Source organism: Asterias amurensis, chromosome 1 (genome assembly GCF_032118995.1).
Source record: "Asterias amurensis chromosome 1, ASM3211899v1".
Classification (NCBI taxonomy): domain Eukaryota; kingdom Metazoa; phylum Echinodermata; class Asteroidea; order Forcipulatida; family Asteriidae; genus Asterias; species Asterias amurensis.
Window position 1 is genome coordinate 21822392 of NC_092648.1, and position 21764 is coordinate 21844155.

Below are 21764 nucleotides of genomic sequence, written 5' to 3' on the forward strand. Positions count from 1 at the left end.
TTGCACGGTTTTCCTTATACGTCGCGAAGAAACACGTTCGGCCATTAATGGGAGTCAACATTTTGACTCCCATAAATGGTGGACCGTGTTAGTGCACGACGTAAAAGGAACACCGTGCAATTTCGAGTGATACTTGTGTGGATTATTATATTCTACTTTTAAAATATCTTTCTAACCATATGTATTTCATAACAAACGGTTTCAACTGCTTTTAAAAGACCAACTCGTCCGATCCAAGGCAATGTGTTCCTTTAACCATGCATTCATTGCTTTCTGCGAAACTTTTTAAAGTTAAAACTGTATTCCTGCACATCCCCTAGACTCCGGCTAATAGACCGATTCACTAAGCTCCGCCCTGGCTCCGCCCCATTGCGTATTAACCAATCACAACGCAACGAAGGTCAGACAAATAAGGTCCGACATGCGTTCGCATATCTTGGCGCGCGCGGCAGAGTTGTGCAGAAAGGCATTGGAGAGCCCCACGAGTTCTTACTCACACGTGCACCGTGGGCGGAGCCTACTGGATCGGTCTATTCCCAGAATGGGTTCAGTAAGTGTTTCATGAAGACAACATCCTTTAGAGGCCGTATAGAATACTCAATGTTATAAAAATACTGAATGGCTTCATCATTTAATCTATACACTGAAGAACAAAGTAATGTCTTAAATGAACCAGATATTTTATAGCATTGGGACGCCAACATCAGTTGTTTTTAATGGTTTAAAAAACCTTTTTAAAAACATTTCACTTTGTAGTTTAATCGGGAATGAAATTCTGATGATCTTGGCCAGCTGGGTATTTTGTTTTCTTTTAGTTTATTACATCTTTGCCTATGGTGCTGGTTTTTCCCAGTTGGAGTTTTTTTCCCACATCTAAAAATTGAATTAAGATTCTCAGTTTTTTTCTTTCGACCCACCCACAATTTCGAGATTTTTTTTTATATATTTAAACATTGACAATACTGAATGGCCCCTGAATGTTACTTTCGTTAGCTTGCCCTTTCCAGGCCTGGAATTCCTTTTTTAGAGAAAAGGAAAGGCAAAGGACACATCCATTGGAAAATCTTAAAGTCTCAAGTCTGTTGGACATTTTTTTAAGGGGCACCGAGGCTAAGACCAGGACCACAGAGGCCATTCTTCAGAGTAATTAAAGGCCTGCCTTGTAACAGAAAGCAAGTTTCGCCCCATGTTTTAGAATAACATTATATTTATCCACATGAAATGCTTTACATAAGTATTGCTGTTGCTGACTTACAAGCAAGGCTGAATACCGTTTCATTTTTCAGGACAATGGTCTGAATAATTCAAGCTTTTCTAGTTGAATTACAGAATGCACCTCAGATAGTAAGCCTGATATTCACAACTAAAGTACATAACTTAATACAATCCTTTGTAAAGGAAAAGCCAGCAGTTCAAACAGCAGTTTTCCTATAAAAAAATTTCTTTTAAAATTTTAGTTTAAACTCAGTACTTGGTTAATAATACAATTTATCTTGGATAATTGTCATACAATAACAATTAATTAACCCAATCTCTGAATGGAACTTCAATAGTTTTGAACTGATGATCAGCTCAACAAGAAGTGTCCCCAGAGAGGTCCTCAGTTCAAAACTGAAACTTTCATCAAACCTCAAGTCAAGGACACCATTTGAACAAATGTATGGCGGGACGTAAGCAAGAACGGTTACAGGTAAACAAATTTGTTTAGGGGACAAAATTCTTTTTTCTAATATTATCGACCAAATGAAAAGAAGTTCCTTGGACACACACACCTATGTAATGAAGCTTTCTGGCACTTTCCACATTGGTTCACCACTGATTTGCAAAAACAAAATTTTACATGTTGAAATGGGTTTTGTTATATACACGATTTAATGGGCTTGGCTGAGCCCATTTTTTACCTACAGTCCCTGATGACCTGTGAGTGAACTCACAACCCCAAAACTGGGTACAGACAGGTTCTACAAATATTTAAGCTTCAGTAATACTATCACGATTACCATTTCTATAGAGCTAAAGACTTTAAGCTATTTCTCACTGCCTGCTTTCCAACAGTAATACCCTCGCCCCTTAAATGCAGAAGAGGGGAAGAAAGCCAGTGCTGAACTCTCAATTAACAGAAAAATGTATATATTTTTCCTAGAGTTATCAATTTTTCTTTTACAATTTAAAGTTAAAAATTGTAAAATACCCACCATCCTAAGCTGATTTTATGTTGTCAAATATTTGTTTAAGAAGAGTAATTAATATAGAATACAAGTTGACTGTCATTTTTCTCAATAAAGACTTATGTTGATCAATAAATGTAAATACTGAGACCATCAAGGTATTCTTCAATACTAATAGAAGGATTTAGATTTCAGCATAAAATAAGCCATGTAGTTTTGCACGTATTTCTGTGAATATTTTCAAATAATAAGCGACTCATCTTCATCGTCCAGCATGATAAAATTTCCCTCCTCCCCAAAGTTAGTTGAAGCAAAATGTGATGATCTGCTAACTAAGCTTGGTGGTTTCGCTCCAAGCGGCGTTTGAGTCCCGCCACCATCAGCCGCAATCCTTTCTTCATTTGATGCACTTTCATTGTACTCGTCACATTCAAAGACAGGATTGCTTATCGTGCCATCATAGGAGGATGTCAAATCTGGAGGAATTGCATCATCGGCCAAAGCAGTGCTTTCCAAGTTCAACTGTGTACTCGTGCCTGTAAGATTACTGTCGTGTATCTGCAGTTCGGAAGTATGATCTGTACTCTGGAAACTAGCAATGTCTGTCCCACTGTTGGGGGTGGTAGATGTATTATTAGAATAAAGCCTCTGGTCCACATAAATGGAGGAGTGATTTGCATCATTCCAGTTCCTCGGTTGCTCTGTATTACTTGTTATATCAAATTCAGTATCTGAACTTTCCCCCTCTTTTTTCTGGCCGGAAAAGCTGTCATCGGTCGCATTTCTATTATTATTATTAGGGACGATGCTTAGATCAACAGCTTGATTTTTCCCATTGGTAGCAGATTTACTGAAAAAGAAAGAAGAAAATAAAACTATTCAGGTATCTTCTTAAGAAAATAATAATATTTTGAACAATGATCATCATCCTTACTCACAGTTGAAAAGCTGAACTGTGAAGGACCCAGATGCTATGTGCTCATACCGCAGAAATGCAAGGGCCCTTTTGGCAGCCAGCCACATTAATATATGTTTGATCACAGAACCAACCAGAAAAGATTTTTCAGTGGAAGGAAACCGATGGCCTAGAATTGTTAAAAGTGGGTCATTGAGTTGGTGTTGGTACACCCGTCAATTGGCTCTTCTGAATAAGTTAGAGAATAATGATACAAGAACTTATTTAAATTGTGCAAGATTTTAGGTGAGAACAAGCTATTTTCGAATGTTTCTACATGGCTGTCATTGTTTGTTGTTCTACATAAAACTTTTTATTTTAATTCAAATCTGTGATGACCCTAGCAAAATAACTGTTTTCGTGACATACTCCAACTGTGTAAATTATCATGCTTGTATCATCAAAGACACATTTCCAATTGCACCTGTTGTACTATCAGTTTGTATTACTCTCTAAAAATGTTTTTCATGTGTGTGATAAGCATAAATAGATTGACTTACAGTTCCATCATTTGTTTAGTATGTTTCCTGCGGATGAGTGCAATAATATATGCAGTGATGGCAAAGATCAGCATGAACACCCAGATGATACCTAGGATGACAAACACAAGCTGCTTCCCTGTAGACATATTAAGAGAGAGATTTAAGGGGGAAAAATGACTGTGAAAACTCTTTCTGCAAAAAACAAACTCAATCAACTTTACATTATTAGTTACTCAGTCCTAAAAAAATCATTGAACTAATAAATACTCAGTATTCGGGCCAAAAATATCAATAAGTTTCTTTAAAATGAAAGTTACGCGTCACAAACAGTAGCTATAGATTAAGAGGACATTATCTTTTGGCTAACTTTTCTCCCTTTTTAGATGAAAGTACAAAATTGTGTAATTTTAAGCTCAGGGTCTGGATTTCTGGAATGTTTTTTTTTTATAGAGTTCATACCTCTGTCTCTTCCTTTTACTATACAATAACATGGCAGCTACTCACCTGTGAGGGACACAGTAATCTGACATCTTGTGCCGTAAATGTTTGGGCTCCTACAACTGAGAAGAGCAGAAAAACAAAGTGTGAAATATTAATTCTAAAGCATTATCACTGTGTATATAAAAAAAGTATAGTTACTTTAACTAGTTGCACATAAAAGCCCTTAACAATACTGCAGGGCTTGATTTCACAATGAGCTTAGATTCATCTTAACTGCAAATTACTCTTGATTGCTAAGCAGAGTGTGATGTCACAGTACAAATTGCTATGACAACACTGACTCCTCTTTAGATGAATCTGAGTGCTTTATGAAGAATTTTCCATTCTATTTTTTTGTCCAGTTACTACAGGGCCCTTTTTGACCGGAATTGGTGTTTTTTTTATATCAAAAGTTCAGTAAAGCATATATATTTAACGAGCACTCTCTCCTGCTTATTAGGAAAAAGGAATGAAATAAATCGATCAAGAGGAGTTATGTCTATTTTGGTAAAGATACTCATTGTGCAAACTGTCCACAGAATAAGTCTACTATGAAAAAAAAAATCTGAATGTAAGGAAAGAATTTTAGCTGTGAAGATTCGGTCAAGCAAGCATTAAAATTCCATGGACAGCTACAAACATGAGTGCTTTCAGTAAAACAGGCATAACTTCTCTTAAAAATTATCAATTTGTTTCATTCTTTTGTTCCAATGAGCAGGACAGAATGCTTGCTTATTACGTGCTCCCCTTGGGTTTTGAAAGTTATTTGTTGTTTTGTTTTTAAATCATAAATCTCAGTCAACTGTTTTTTTCTCACCCTGTACAAAGGGGCCAGCCCCAACTGGGAGCAAGGTGGCTACAACATGAATTGACTCAATTCACCTAATTTCGTTATCACAGTACTCTGGACTGCTCTACCTTTCATTTTGGGAGTCAATGTCATTGTGCAGTTTGCATGTATCATCTAAAATAGGAGAGATTTAAAGGTTAATCCAAAAGGACTGTAATTAGGGACAAATCCATTTTATGATTTAAAAATAAACCCCAAGCAATTAAAATTAAAACCTAAATGATTTAATTTTAAATCTAAAAATGTATTGGTCCCTAATTACAATCCGTTGGATTAACTTTTTAATCCTTCCCATTTATTTGTTTGTTTGTTTGTTTGTTTGTTTGTTTGTTTGTTTTGATTTTCCAAATAACACCGTAAATATTAATACTAAAAAATATACAAGCAATAGGTACAAAGGGTGATACAAAAGGGGCACCAGAAAAAACGCTTAGGCTTATACAGGGCATGGTCCCTTTAGATTATAAACTAATTGGTTTTAATTTATAACAATAAAAATATTAATTGATGAAATGAAAGTACAGAGAAAGTTATAATGCATACAGCAAACATAGCACCCAAAAATAAGAGTGTAGGCGATGTGGCTTTTACATGCGTTTCTATATATAATATTTACATACAACTTGAATCCCAAAATGGTAAGTTGCATGGCAAACAGTTATACAGCCATGTGTGACATTTGTACAGTACAGTCTGTTTGTAGTCAATACCAAAATATTCAAATGGTTTCAAAGGTACATAAAGAAGAAAAATAGCTGATTTACAACGTGCCATTGTAAAGTTGGGCCAACGCTTCTGAAGTCTTGTGTCCAAATTAACGGCTTTTGCAGAGGCTAAACGCATGGGCATGAAAAAGCTAAGAAAATCTTCCTGAGTACAAGGGCTGACCTTCTCATTCATAAGGAGTAGGATTTAATGGGCTTTTCAGGCAATTTAATCACAGCTTTTTTTTATTTTTCTGAGGGCAAAAAAAAACGGAAGTCTGGCTAAAGTAGGAGATATCATGCCTGTATATGGCCAAAACTAAAAAAGAAAAAAAAACATTTTCCAATATTGTCATTGCGGCCATCAGCAGCCAACATCCATAGCCATATCCAAAGTCACTTGGCCAAAACTTACTAGCAAATGACAAGGTTTTGAGCGTCTATCCCACATACACCATCGTTGAGACAATAGCCAATGTTATCTTGACAGGTTGCAGTGCACTTCCTCCCTTCAGCTTTACAAGTCATGTCTTTCGGACACGGTAATGTCACACACTCATCTAAAACTTCTTTAGATCCTGAGAACGGACATTTCAACAAATGAAAAAAGGGTTAAATTGAAGGTAACTTAACAGCAATATAAACTTTCCCATATCCAAAAGAAAAAATTGCTGTTTCAGAAACAACAATAAATTCTAAGTTCATGATTAGAGTTTAAAAACATTCACAAAGTACCTAAATTTGTATTCTGCAAGTTTTTAAAAGAAGCTTATAACTAATCTTTCCTATATCCTCAAGATAACAATGCTGTTTCAAGGAAAACCAATAAATACTACTTTCATAATAAGATTTAAGTAACATTAACAAAGGACCTAAATTTGTAGTCTTCAAATTTTGGAAACAAAATTTTAAAAAATTAACATAAAAAGATGCCAACAATAGACCTAAACCAGAAGGAGTGAAAAAAGCAAACCCTAATGTTAACAACGCCTGGCTAATATACTTGTGTACTACCTTTCTCAAAAATTAAAGCACTTCAAACAAAAAGCTTTGCATATGACAACTGATTCAAACCCATGACATTTGTCATTCTAGAGTAGATGTCTTACTACTAGACCACAGACATTGCCTGGAAGCAAGAGACAGTAAAACATAGCATTTAAACTTTCTCTTACTTCTCAGGAAATTTCAGTGGTAAACACTTTTGCTCTGGAATGGGAAAGGTAAGGGGTTCAAATCCCATCTAAATAATTTTCCTGTGGACTTTTTTCAGGACTCGTGTACCGAGTAAATAAAAACAGTTCTTATAATACACATGCATTTATATGGGTAACCTCAAATAATATTCTTCATCCTCGAAGCAAATTTAATAAAGCTATTACAAATTTACAATTTAAAAAAGTATAAAATATGTTTGGTTTTCATCCTCTTTTCCAGTTGCGCATCTGCCACAAACAATATTCATCACCCCAATGCAAATTAACAGCTATTAAAAACAACAAAATATTAACAAACATAAATGTGTTTGATTACCATCCTCATTTTCCAATTGCACCTCTGCCACGTTGGTTAGTTCACCCCGGTGTATGGCGTTTAAAACTGTATCAAGTCGGTTATGTTGGTCCTCGGGGCTCAAAATAATTGAGAATCCAATACCAGTGTAGGCAACTACGCCACCTTCCTCTGCCCTGTTTAAATAAATAAAAAGTTGCTGTTAGTCTTAGATTTTACCAGGACCCAATTTCATGACATTAGCTAATCAGAAAATAATGCTGAGCAAAGAAATTAACTGGGAAAATTATAAAATAATCTGTGACCCCATAAACTATGTTCAGATAGTCCCTCTGCTATATAGCTTAACCATTAATTTGAATTATTTTTTATTTTTTATTTTAAAGAAGTAACTTACTTAGTAGGCTTAATAAAGTGGAGTCCTCAAATTTGAAGAATAAAATTTATGTAAAAAAGAAATTTGAGAAATTTTACCCCAAATATAAGTCCATTTAGCCTAGTCTGCTTATTTTATAAACTGTACTTGTCTGATCACTATAGTTTGTGTAGCTAAGATTCTATATATCTAGAGGATTATCTGAAAGACATTTTTTTATCATTAGATTGGTGAACAATTTACATTATGTACCCAAACTTGTCTATGTGACTACCAAGCATTGTGTCATCATCAGAAAACACCCTCACCAGCTGTTGGGGAAAGGAAGAAGAATGGTTTAGATTTGGTAAAAGAAAGTTTTGATATTTGCTTAAATTGTGCATTTCATAAATAATAACAACAAACATACATATATAAAACAAGATCAAAGCACTGTAAAGTGAGCAAACCAATGGAACTTAAATACAGCATATGATACAAATAAGTTTTAAGAGATTTCTTGCAAAATTGGCAATAAACAAGTCCTGTTTGTAAAAAATATAAAAAAAATAACTCACAAGTATTTTTGGGGGCAAAAGTGTTATTGGGGAGCAAAACAACTTACATCGTTTACAATCGCTGATGACAATGCCTGAAACTGTTTGGAGGTGTTATCTTGCAGAGCGTCCGTGTAGGCAAAATTGAGTAGAACCAGTATAATAGATAGATAGTGGGAGTCTGAAATTAAAGATCAAACACTTCTTTTAATTATCAGAATGTACGCAAATTAACTGGTTGGACGAATTTGTGTGCTTTCAGATAGGAATAAAAAACTTCTGCCTAGAAGTCTTTTATTATCTTAGTGAGAAAAAACCTCTTTCTCAAAATCTATGCTACTTCAGAGGGAGCCGTTTTCTCACAACGTTTTATACCATCAACAGCTCTCCAATGCTCATTACCAAGTCAGTTTTTAAGTTAATATTTGTTTTGAGTAATTATCAAATGTGTACCTTCCCTTTAAGCCAACCAAGATTGTATTTACAAAATAATACCATTTATTAACAAAACAATTCTTCAAACTAAACATACTTGTGATGTATTTTTTTGTGGCTACTGTTTTAACTACAAAAATTCACACCTCAGAATTTAATAAATTCAACCCTCAAAATTACACCCATAAAATTCAGTGAAACCCCGTCTTAATTTAGTGAGTTGCTGATCCCAAATAACCTTATTGCACGTTTCATTTACATATCTTTTGATACTGAATAATTAATGCATTATCAAACCTTAACCTTCAAAATTTCTTGATATCTACCTGGGATTTCTTGTACTACTATATCAAATGAACATTCAACGTGGTGCCCTGCTTCATCCTGAGCAACGTATGTGACTTTGGTTGAGCCGAGCGAGAACCAGTCTCCAGGCTTGTAATTGCTCTGAAGTTGGACAGATCCCGAGTTGTCAGTTGCAGTTGGTTCAATCCAAGATACTCTTACATCTTCTTTCTCTTGGGTGAGATGGATACTAGACTCTGGGCAATACCTTATTAGCGGACGCTCATTATCTGTAGAAAAAGAAGAGAGAAGAATAAAGAGAAACGCAATCCTAAGAGAACCTATAAAATTAATTTCTCTAGTAGATCTTGGTGCTTCTATCAGTTGTGCTGTGAAGATTTGAAGGATGCTTTTCATTTGTTGCACAAAAAGAAGTGAGAAGAAGAATAAAGAGAAAGGCAATGATAAGAGAACCTTTAAAACCAATTTCTCTTGTGGATCTTGGTGCTTCTAAAGTGGTCCTGTGAAGATTTGAAGGATGCTGTTCATTTAACAATGAAAATAATGATAGTCTACCTGACTTGAACCAGAAGTTTGTTTCTTCTTCACAAAGAGGAAATTTAATTGCTTATGCATTTAAGTATGAAGAAGAAAAAAATTAGAAAAATTATAACAAATTTGACCAAATAACTTAACTTCAAAGAAGGAAGTATTTGGAAATAAGAATCTTGGGAAAAACTTAATAGAACAGAGGAGATGCTTATAAAACCGTGTTTTTTTTAGCATGGTTTGGTAGCAATTTGAACCACATGTTGTTTACAAGCTTCACCTGTACAAATTTCATTCTTTTGAATTGAATTGAATTGATTTATTCATCATCTAGTATAAAAAATACATGAAATTTAAGTTCCAATTGTATTGCATTATGTAAAATATTAAAATGTTGACATGTTATACTACATACCAAGGAATACAATAACACTTATAACAAACACATTTTAATTATTATAAATTTATCATGGCTGCAAACACACACCTTCAATAGTAATTAAGAAACTGCATGTTGCAGTAAAGCCCATGTTGTCTGTGGCTGTATACACCACTCTTGTGTTCCCCAAGGTGAACTGAGACCCAGATGGGTGGCTGACTGTGAGAGATGACATGCCCTGTGCTGATTCTATGGTAGGTTCAAGCCAACTTATAGTTGCAGAGGCTTTCCCTGCATCGGCTGGTCGGTTGATATCATTCGGACATCCCACTAAAGCAATAGAGTTACCTGGATTGGGAAGTTCAAAGGGAATATACATGTTTGGTAATTACTCAAAACAAATATTAAATTAAAAACTGACTTGGTAACGAGCATTGGAGAGCTGTTGAGATATTATAAAACATTGTGGGAAACAACTTTAAAATAATAAAAGACTTCTAGTATTCCTATCTGAAAGTACACAAATTCGTCCAACGAGGGTGTTTTTTTCTTTCATCATTTTCTTTCAACTCTGATGACCGATTGAGCAAAGATTTTCACAGGCTTGTTATCGTATGCATATGATGGGATACACCAAGTGAGAAGACTGGTCTTTGACAATTACCAAACGTGTACCTTCCCTTTAAACAGATTTATAACATTTGTTAGATTGTGGGTGTTGAGGTATCTATCTATATTCAGTTTGTGGAAACACCATGTGTATATCTACGATAGGACAAGCCTGCTCTAGTCATCGTAAGGAGGTTACTAGAGCAGGCTATAGTTGAAACATTGAGACCAATTAAGATCTGACTCTGCAGCGGTGAAGTTAATAACGAACCACTAAGTGAAAGTAGTCGTCTTGTCCAATTTCCTACCTTCTGTCCAGGTAGTAGTTAAAATAAGCATCACAGTTCTTTCAGAACTGAGTAACTGAGTAGTCTCCATAAATTCAGAATTGCAATTTTTATTTCATTTTTTTTCCCAAAGCTTTTTTAAAGGGTATAACTTTTAACCTGTTTTCTTTTTGCTAAAAGCTGAATGAGTTTAACTAAAATAATTTTTTGGTCTACTGGCTGCAGTACCGGTCAGCCAACATGCCAAACCTAAAACCCTACCTGCAGCAACAAAAGCTGATATAACTTGCAATTTTTCATCTCACTAGTGTAAACCTTGAAGGTAAAGGCGTGTGTGTCTACTTCTCACCTACATCCCAGATTGTCAAAAGGAGTTTGAACCATAACACATACCCATTAACCTCTTATAGTAAGTGAAGGCAGCATTACTGGCAAGCACGGCCAAGAAGTCATCGTCGATTGACTGACTGAGACGACATTTTCCCTGGTCATCGATGTCAACAGAGCGACATACAAACGTTGTCTCCATAATACAAGCTCGGAGGCATTGCTCCACATCCAGCAATAAAATCAGATCATCTCGACCAGGAAGAAAAAATCCCTCTGTCCGTGTGAACTGATTGAAAGGGAATCCTGTAAGATTTAAAATACACAATTGAGCTCTCGAGAGAACCGAAAGTTGTCAGAAGTAACTTTTCAAAAAACATTTACAACGTGGACTGAACAAAACCTAAAAGAACATGTTTTAATAATTCTAGAACACAAAAACAGTTATTGGTTCTTAAATCAATCCCTTAGATTCTTAGAATTGTTCAGAGAGTGGCTTTATTAAAAAGTTATACGTATAAGGGGTCAGAATTCGTCAGCTCAGAACTGCAAGGCAGTTGTATTGGTTTCATAAACATGAATTTGAATCGTTAGGAGTTCTGGTATTATGTAGTTTATTGATCAAGAGTAGTCTCCAAAGTAGTTGTTTGGCATAAAGAAATGTTAATTTTCGATTTTGATATTTTGTCTTCAAGTTTAGATTTGTTTATACTTAACACACTTTCAATTATTACATATGAAGTGGGTTGTATTTACTGGTTCATTTATCATCAAATCATTACAAAACAAACCCCTGTATAAATACAAAATAATGATTAATGAACAAATAATCATAGTTTACACAAAAGTTTTAATCTTATTACTTATTTGAACACTTGCCTGTGACAATGATGCTGAAATTGCAGAATCCTACATTTCCCAATGAATCTACAGCTGTGTAGCTGACTGATGTCTGACCAGTTTCAAATGCATCTCCTGGTTGATGACTGGCTGTTACTGTGATGTCACGGTCTTCCAATGAGATGATTGGCTCCTGCCATGCAATGAATATTCTGGATTGGCCAATCAGCAAAGTTTTGATGATGTCATCTGGGCACATGGTAAATTCAACATCCCTCACATCTATGAGAAGGAAAAAACACAGACGTTTTAAAGGCAGTGGACACTATTGGTAATTACTTTAAAATAATTGTTAGCATCAAAACTTACTTGTTAACGATCAATGGAGAGCTTTTGATAGTATAAAACATTGTGAGAAATGGCTCCCTCTGAAGTAAGGTAGTATTTGATAAAGAAGTAATTTCTCACTGAAATTTTAATCTGATTTCAAGACCTCAGAATTAGATTATAAGGTCTCGAAATCATGCATCTGAAAGCACAAAACTTGTGCGACAATTGCATTTTTTTCTTACATTGTTCTCTCACAACTTTGATGACCAATTGAGCTCAAACTTTCAAAGGTTTTGTTATTTTGTGCATTTTTTTATGTTGAGAAGTGAGAACCAAGTGAGAAGAATGGTCTTTGACAACTACCAACGGTGTCCAGTGTCTTTAAACCCTGAATGTTGATAACCAATAAACTTACATGTAGTGAAACTAATGATTGTTCTGCAAAAGAAAAGGGAAGTCATCCTCAGCAAATTTCTCTGCTGGAAGTTTGCATTTTTTGTTTATGTTATTAATTTGTGGGTTTTGTTTTTAGTGGGTCCTTTTTTTAGGGGGGGGGGGTTGTATTTCTTGGTAAAGACTGAATTAATAAATGTTCCCAGAATGGCTCATGAGTTACAGAGTGTAAATATTCCCCTTTTTCCTGAAATGCAGTAGTTTTTGAGTAACGATGAAGTTTGACCTCAATGTTTTAAAACAGTGCAGACATGCATCATGGGGGTCTTAAACTATTGAATCTAAGCTTAAATTTTCACAAGTATGTGTGGAAACAGGTCTTTGAAAATTACTGATTTTGTCTGCGTGTTTTAATAACAATGTCATTGCTTGGGACAAGGGGTGCAACTGCATCTTCATTGAATGCTACCTTTGATTAAATTTGGTCTGAAATAAAGTTTGCAGAATAAGAAACATCTGCTAGTAAAAGATGTGGCTCCGATATGTAGCCTCAGTGATGCATTTGTTCAGAATTTTACTTCTAGTTGCTCTTCTAATCTTCTTAGTTATTAAAGTCCTCTTTTCTAGTAGTCTTGGTTCAAGACTCTCCTGTTACTATCACAAGAGGGGGCACACTCACCTCTTGTGAAGGTGGTCTATGGAGAGATATTAATAACAGGAGAGTGTTGAACCAAGACTCATTTTCTATCAGTACCTACCTGTTACTTTCACATTGAATTCACAGATTGCCTCATTGCCATAGGGATCCGAGGCAGTATAACGCACAACTGTGTCACCAATTCTAAAAGAATCACCAGAGTTAGAGTAAGATGCAAGACTGAAGGATCCTGAATTGTCTGTCAATTCTGGAAGTTGCCAAGTGACAGCTACTGTGGATTCCATCGATGAAGACAGTTCTGCAGCAATGTTCGATGGGCAGCTGAGGAAAACAGGTCTTTCGTTATCTAATAAGAAAAACAAAAACTCAGAATTGTATGCTGAATGAATTTAAAGCTAATTTATAAATCTGGACTACGACTATTACTTGCACATGTACAGAGTATATGCTGTCCATGTCCGCCAATATATATTATGTTCATATCATGTCTTGTCCACGAGTGCCATATGCTGTCCAGGACACCATGTGATGTCCAGGACACCATGTGTTGTCCATGAGTGGCATGTGCCATCCATGAGTGCCATGTGCCTCACCCATGAGTGCCATGTTCCACCCATCAGTGCCATGAGTGCCATGTGCCATCCATGAGTGCCTTGTTCCACCCATGTGTGCCATGTTCCACCCAGGAGTGACATGTGCCACCCAGGGGTGCCATGTTCCACCAATGAGTGCCATGTTCCACCCATGAGTGCCATGTTCCACCCATGAGTGCCATGTTCCACCCATGAGTACCATGTTCCACCCATGAGTGCCATGTTCCACCTATGAGTACCATGTTCCACCCATGAGTGCCATGTTCCACCCATGAGTACCATGTTCCACCCATGAGTGCCATGTTCCACCCATGAGTGCCATGTTCCACCCATGAGTACCATGTTCCACCCATGAGTGCCATGTTCCACCCATGAGTACCATGTTCCACCCATGAGTGCCATGTTCCACCCATGAGTACCATGTTCCACCCATGAGTGCCATGTTCCACCCATGAGTGCCATGTTCCACCCATGAGTGCCATGTCCCATCCATGAGTGCCATGTTCCCTCCATGAGTGCCATGTTCATCCCATGAGTGCCATATGCCATTTGCCGCCCATGAGTGCCATGTCCCGTCCATGATACCATGTGCCGTCCATGAGGGCCATGTGCCGACCATGAGTGCCATGTGCCGACCATGAGTGCCATGTGCCGACCATGATGCCTTGTGCCGCCCATGATACCTTGTGCCAACCATGCATGTCATGTGCCGTCCATGATATCATGTGTTGTCCATGAGTGATGTGCTAACCATGATACCAATAATTAAACATAAAACAAACATACCTTCAACTCTAACAACAAAAGAACAGGTCTCTTCCAGTTGAGAATTAACATCCCGTAGTTGATACAGAACAACCCAGGTTCCCACAGGAAACATGTCTCCAGACTCATAGTTCTGATCGAGTACATCCACCAATGGGTCAAAGTTACGAATGAGCGGTCCTGTCCAAGTCACTGTTGCATAGCTCTTTCCCATATCTGTATCTTGATTTATGCTTTCAGGGCATTCCTGTAAGAGGCCGACTGTGGAAGGAGAACAAAAATGTGTATTTATGATGTTTTGATGTTTTAGTTCTACTGTTTCAGTTTAAAATAATAACTAATAATAATAATGTTGAAGTCTTATATAGCACACGTATCTACCTAACGAGGTACTTAAGGCGCTTAGTATATACAAAATTTCAGAAAGATAGGTTATTGATGCGATGAATTCTGAGACCCAAAGTTTCTCCCAAAGACTAGTTGAGTATACTTTTTCAAACGTCGGGCCTACAGGTTTTTTTCTCAGAACCAACACTTCTCCCAGAAGACTATGGTTTTACTTGGAAGTTTACTGCTATTTTACTCTTCTTTACTCTACTTTTACTCTACCTTCGAAACAAATTGTTTACTAAGTTGACTTTGCAACCACCACTTACCATAAACAGTGATATCAAAAACACAGGATCCGATGTTTCCAGAAGAGTCGGTTGCACTGTATTGTACTCGCCAAATGCCGTCTTTGAATGGCTGATCTGGTCTGTAATTGGATGTGATAGTCACCTGACCTGCATTGTCTGTAGCTATTGGCTCAATCCATGTGACTAATATGCCGAGTTCAGGATCTGGCGAAACTTTAGATCTTGTAAAATCCGTTGGACAGTTTGTGAATACTGGTAGCTCGAGGTCTGCAGTGGACAGATTCAATAGTGCAGTATAAGAAAACACAAACAATTTTCGAAACTATGTTCGAGTTCGGAGCACTCAACGAAAGCTTTGAAGCTTAGTGGCAAAATTGAGCAGTGTAAAAAACAAAACCCAACAAGAACAAAAATATAGAAACAATTAGTTTTAATTGGAAATTAGAAATAGTTGGTTTATCTTTCTAAATGGACCAGTAATATTACCTTTGCGGCAAATTGCTAAATTGTTACACCATTCTAGACAGTCACTTCCATTCCATTTTATACAATTCAATAAAGTTCAGGTGTAATTCAATTTACCATTTTATTATTTGTTTCACTTTCATAATTAAGAATATCTGTTTAAATGCAAAATAAGTATTGTGGCCCAGGTACAATGAAATGTGCCTCCTTGTATCTAACTTGAATATGAGACTACAGTATTTGTTTCTAAAACTTTAAATCGAGAGACAAAATTCATTTTGGTTGAGACACCACCAATTTATAATTGATTGCTAACATTGGTGATAGTGTACACAAATCGCCCTATGAATAAAATACAACCTTTTTTTAATTTACTCAATAAATTCTTAGCAATAAATATGCTATGGTAATGTCTTCTACCACACAATGAGCGTTTCTCAACCAACCACACATCCCAGTTAGCTTAATACTACTTGTGAAGTTTGAAAGATTTGAGTAGGTGTAATTTGGGTGCACCCACTGCCACCCACGTCCTTTCTTATGGCATGCACGCCACTGATTGTTTGCACAATTCAAACACATTTAGTACAGCACGAAAATGAAGTGCGAATGCGCAATGCAGAAGACCCGTCGTCGTACCCTTTGTGAATTTCTGCAGCATGAAATTTGGAGTAGGGGTTTAGTTGGCATGGTTGGCCAATGTAGGCCACCCACCCCATTGAGTCCAAAAATTGAGTTTTGTTTTAACTGCAGCCCCTAATTATGAAACTGAAATGCAATAGTGGACAATTTAAAAACAATTCAACATTCGATATAAATTGGTTGGTAAAAATGTTCAAGGGCAAACTCTTTCCAAAAAGATTCTCTTGTTTTACCAGGCTACCTCCTAGCCCACCTTGTTGAGCTGTTAATGGCTCCGCTTTTAACATCGGTCTCAGTGATGAGACCGATGTTAAAAGCGGAGCCATTAATGAGACCGATGTTAAAAGCGGAGCCATTAACAGCTCAACAAGGTGGGCTAGCTACCTCCATTGACGGTTTTACTTGGTCCACACCCAAACCAGGGAAACAAACATGCATGCTAAAACTGTGTTTCACGGTATTTTAGCTCGGTGTTGTCAATTCAATAATATCATAGACGGAAAGTCAACAATATTTACCTTTTACTTCAATGACAAATGAACAATTTATCGTCACTTGCAGCGTGATGTCGTTCAGCGTGTACACGACCGTTGTAGCCCCGATGTTGAAGGCATCTCCGGGCGTGTAGTTTGTGACTTGAGTGACGGTCGTTGTACTCGTCCCACCCTGTGCAATTGGGGGATACCACGAAACTATTGCGTACGTCGTGCCTTGCTGTGTGCCCGTTATGATGTCGTCCGGACAGCCATACAGTTCTGGAACTACTGTAGGAATTATGACAACAAAATTACAGACAAAGTAAGCCCAAAAAATTGAAAGATATCAAAAAAATGTAATGGTTGAATAGTTTCAATTTTTTGTTATGAAAGTTCACCCATCATCAAATTTGAGAACACACCCTTTGATGACCGGTGTCAGATGCAATTGTGTCCGCCATGCAATACTGTCTGCTCCGGACACTTTTGCATATGCAATCGTGTCCGGGGCTATGCAAAAACTGTCCGGTGGCCTACGAATGTGCAGAATACCCAACGGCCGAACATTTCCCATGTCATTCATGACATGCACTTATAGCTTGTAACAAAAAAAGTGACGAACGTGTGCCGTCGACCAAGGGCGTTTAATTTACTGCAAGGACGGTTTTGCACGGGGGCGGACACAACTGCATATGCAAATGTGTCTGGGCGGACACAATTGCATTATGCACAGGGCGAACACGATTGCATAATTATATGCAAAACCGTCCGGCGGACATTTTTGCATATGCAATAGTATTGCATAGAGGACATAATTGCATGTGACACCGGTCCCTCCCCCCAAAAATAATAATTGAATCAAAATTATATATAAAAAAACACCCTCGTAGCGATTTTGTTGCCCTTTTCGAAAACAATGTGGTTCAGCTTGGGCTCTTGCTTGAGCTCCGTCAGCTGAAAATGTTCACTTTCAGTATGGGGCTTCAAATGCGAACGAAACCAAACCTGAAGAATGTTGCCAAACCTGAATCCGTGGTTTCGAAAACGCACAAATGTTTTTAAAACACACAAGATGCACGCGCCACTGGCAGTATTGTTTTCTGTAGTATAGAATTGCCAACCTCGAAGATTTTTGTGAAGGATTCAACTTTTTAAAATCGATTTAGAAGCAAACACATTTTGAAAAGCACTATACGACAGTGGCAATTTTGCTGTACAGAAACAAAAACTGCCTTCCGCTGGCATGGGTGGAGTTGACCTGTGATCGAGTTTATTTCGGCCCGCGTTAACCTGTAACCTTCCTACGTTTTGATAGGGACAAAACAAACGAGGTCACCTCGAAGGATGAGTAATTGTTGGCATTACCAGATTAAATCTCACGGGTCATAGGTTTTTTTCTTTGACAGAAATATTTTGGTTAAGAATGAGAAATAAACAAGCAACACAGCTTCAAAAAAGATTTTTTAATCCAACGAAGCTTGCCTTTTACATACAGGCCATTACACGTAATCACAAGTAGGTGATATGGGGCAAGCTTTTAATTTCGAGGACACAATGTCATAAACGATGATTAAATTGTGTTGTCGGCTGGACGTGTGACAAAGAACCATTGAAAGTGTTGCAAATATCCCCATCCGTGTGTTTTTGTTTGTTTAGATGATCTACCCTTGCAAACTCCCTCAATGGGCTATAAATACCTGTACACTTCGTATTGACTCAAGATGTTCACAAAGCTTTTATTTGACTTTAACTTAAATTGATGGGATGGAATCATAAAGACTGGGTAAAGAGGTTGACTAACACTTAAAATCAACACCCCGTCCCCTTTACAGTTGTGTTGTAAATTTTGACTGAATGGAAACCCATCAAACTGAATCTTCGCCAGCTTTACCCGTTGTTGGACAATGTACAACTTCCATAGATGCACCTTCCTCATATAAAACAAAACAGGGCTAAAACAGGGGTGTGGGTCATTGTAAATAGAAAGGTCTAAAACTTCGCATCAAGATCTCAATAGGTTTGTTAAAATGATGGCATGTCCACCTTTTTCACACAGCGAAACAAAAATGTGTTATTTGGGGGATTCGGAAATGCTCAATCCGACACTGCCAATTCTGTTTCAGGATAGACAAAAAGACAAATCATTGTTATCTGTGGACAAAATAAAAGACACAATGAACGGAAACAATTGTTGTCTGGTTCGGAAACTTTGGGAGGCACATCGCTTTGATGACAGGTTTTAAAACTTTTGCCCTACCCCGGACGGCCCCTGCCAACAAAGAATTATGTCAGAAGATTTAAAATAAATAAATAAATAAACCCGACAATAACCTAAACCAACGTTTGGTCATGTGTAAAGTTTAAAGTATAAAGGCCCCACCTGTAGGTTATTTTAACCTTGAGAAGACAATCATGGAGTGTGTTCTTTCTCTGTGTAGATATCCACACACCAGAAATTGTGCTATGATATTTGTGTGTTGAGTGAGGACGTTTCACTGCCACTTTTTTTTCACGAACAGCCACCTTGTTTCGAAAAGCCCTGTTTGAGATTTATGTCTACAATGTGCTCAGTTCCATCAGCTTGAAACTGCCTATCTGCAGTTTTAAAACTTTAATATATTTCTGTGTAAACCTCTCCATCGACTAACTGACTTCTTTTAAAACATTTGCAATCAGTTTATCAGTTAAAGAAAATAAGTGTATCTAAGTGAAAGCTCAAAAGTGAGATTATTCATACGTCCAACTAAATAATGTATTTTCATATAGGGGGGGAACGGGCACACTTTTCATGTCCATGCCACCCCGCACTAAACATTGTGACTCTTTGTGAAACCCGAAAAACAAACTGAAAACTCTCCTGTGGCAATGCAGTATCAGGCCTATATCAATTGAGTCTTGTGACTCTTCTAGAAAACGCAAAATGCAATCATCACTCAGATAGGTCCCTTCCTTTTTGTGATAATTTGTCATTTTTCATACATTAAAGACACTGGACACTATTGGTAAATGTCAAGGACTAGTCTTCTCACTTGGTGTATCTCAACATATGCATTAAGTAACAAACCTGTGAAAATTTGAGCTCAATCGGTCATCAAAGTTGAGAGATATTAATGAAAGAAAAAAACACCCTTGTCGCACCATGGTCACACAAAGTTGCGTGCTTTCAGATGATTGAGTTAGAGACCTCGAATTCTAAATCTGAGGTCTCGAAATCAAATTCGCGAAAAATTACTTCTTTCGAAAACTACGTCACAGAGGGAGCTGTTTCTCACAATGTTTTATACCATCAACCTCTCCCCATTACTCGTAGTCAAGAAAGGTTTTATGATAATAATTATTTTGAGTAATTACCAATAGTGTCCACTGCCTTTAAAGTGGCTCTTCGTGAAAACGGTGAAACAGAAACCCTTTGGGTGTCCTTCCGTTCTTTCATTCTTTTAGAACATAAGCTTTGGAGTCCGGACAGATCAAAACTAATTGTTTCAATCATTTCTCAAATTCATAAAAAGTTTTTCCTCATAGTCTTTATATAGGCTAGAATGTAAATTGCAGTGCAAATCTGTTATGCAAACACATTATTTCTTCTTCTCCGATGTTACCATTTTTTTGCACATCCCTTTGTAATTTTATTCTATGACAACTTGTTGCTCTGTGATGGGCCTGAATTTAAGTTCACTTGTGTTTTTGCGGTAATAAGTCAAAGAAAAGGGTTTATGTCCGAAATACTGAAAGGGCTAGTTTATGGCAACCGTGTTGAGATCAAGTTGACATGCAGAACAGGGGTCAACTTTACGCAAAGCATGATTGTGCTTGGGCTAACCATGGTTTAGAAATTCTACCTCCATTGGCTAACCAAACAACACACAATTATGCTTTACTGCTGATTTGTGCTTGCCAGAAAACAGTTACGCAAGATTTCTACTTATTTTAAAAGCAACTCTGTGAAATTGGGCCCAGTTATAATATTAAAAAAAAGGTGTTTCCGAGAAGTTGATGCAGGTATATGACCACCATTTGTTATTCACTCGTTAAAATGACCTTACACGTAACTGTCCGACATTGGTAATAGCGAATGACAAAGTGGCTGTAGGATAGAGAAATTGTTTGCCGAAATGTGTCAACTATATATACCTTGAGTTTGAGTTACATTTCGAGTGTTTGGTCAAGAGCAAACGATACCAACAATAGATAGAACCAAAACCAAGTTTCCGAATAGATCTGTTTGTACCGTGTTTACATATTATATACATACCCTGGCAGTGTGCAGTTGGTGGTAGCCTCATAACTCCAACAATCAACAGCAGCACTCTACATCCAAACCGAATTGAGTCAAATCCTTCCATATTTCCAAACGATTGCCAAACATACAGTCTACGCCAACTTAAAATCCATATATCCTGAACGATAAAATATAATCATGCCTCCAGATATGAGAAATTACTCCTGACAACTGAGGCGCAACCGGTTCGTACCATGTACCCATGGTCGTACACCGTGCAGTGCTTAGCCGCTAGAATTTTGAAGCCATTTAGCATCACAAAGGAGTTGAATTCAGCATTTTGGAATTCTGGTGAGCATTGTCTGCCCCTTTCTCTAGAGGACAATATTCGGCTCGATGACAGTAACCGATTTCTGGACAAAGAATTTTTTTAGGGTATATTATTACCTGATTCAACTTCAAGGCAGGTGGATTGGTGGTGCGGGGCAGTTTGTTGCGACGTGATTTTTTTTGAACAAAGACAAACTTAACATTGCGGGAATTGAACCCGAAACCTCCGAATTGATGTGTAGTTGATCTTTTTAACTGAGCTATAAAGCCATAGTGTATGCAGTCTCCTATTTTGTTTAACCAGTCAGAAGCCACATTTAGCCAGTCAGTTTCCCTTGGAGTGGTAATAGCTTTGTGAGAAAACTAGCACAACAAACTTTGGGTAGTGAAATGATATCGATATTCTCCTGTCTTTATACACGGTATCAACACGCAATCGGTACCACACCCAAGAGTATGGAATCTTATAATTATTTGTTTT

At 37.2% G+C, this 21764-nt stretch overlaps 1 protein-coding gene across 2 annotated transcripts; it reads right to left on the minus strand.

The window, feature by feature from the left end:
• Window positions 1-310: 310 nt before the first annotated feature.
• Window positions 311-21128, minus strand: LOC139950685 (hyalin-like). Of its 2 annotated transcripts, none has more exons than XM_071949588.1 (16): window positions 20987-21128; window positions 16777-17019; window positions 15170-15418; window positions 14535-14774; window positions 13256-13501; window positions 11814-12056; window positions 11001-11240; window positions 9820-10059; window positions 8825-9073; window positions 8132-8244; window positions 7780-7838; window positions 7173-7327; window positions 6055-6217; window positions 4110-4165; window positions 3624-3741; window positions 311-3018 (listed from the first exon to the last, which is right to left on the minus strand). In XM_071949588.1, the coding sequence occupies exons 1-16, from the start codon at window positions 21075-21077 to the stop codon at window positions 2409-2411; spliced, it is 3315 nt and encodes a 1104-aa protein (XP_071805689.1). In that variant the 5' UTR covers window positions 21078-21128; the 3' UTR covers window positions 311-2408. The 2 variants fall into 2 exon arrangements, with proteins under 2 accessions (XP_071805689.1, XP_071805612.1); XM_071949511.1 differs by having other exon boundaries at window positions 16777-17022.
• Window positions 21129-21764: the final 636 nt, after the last annotated feature.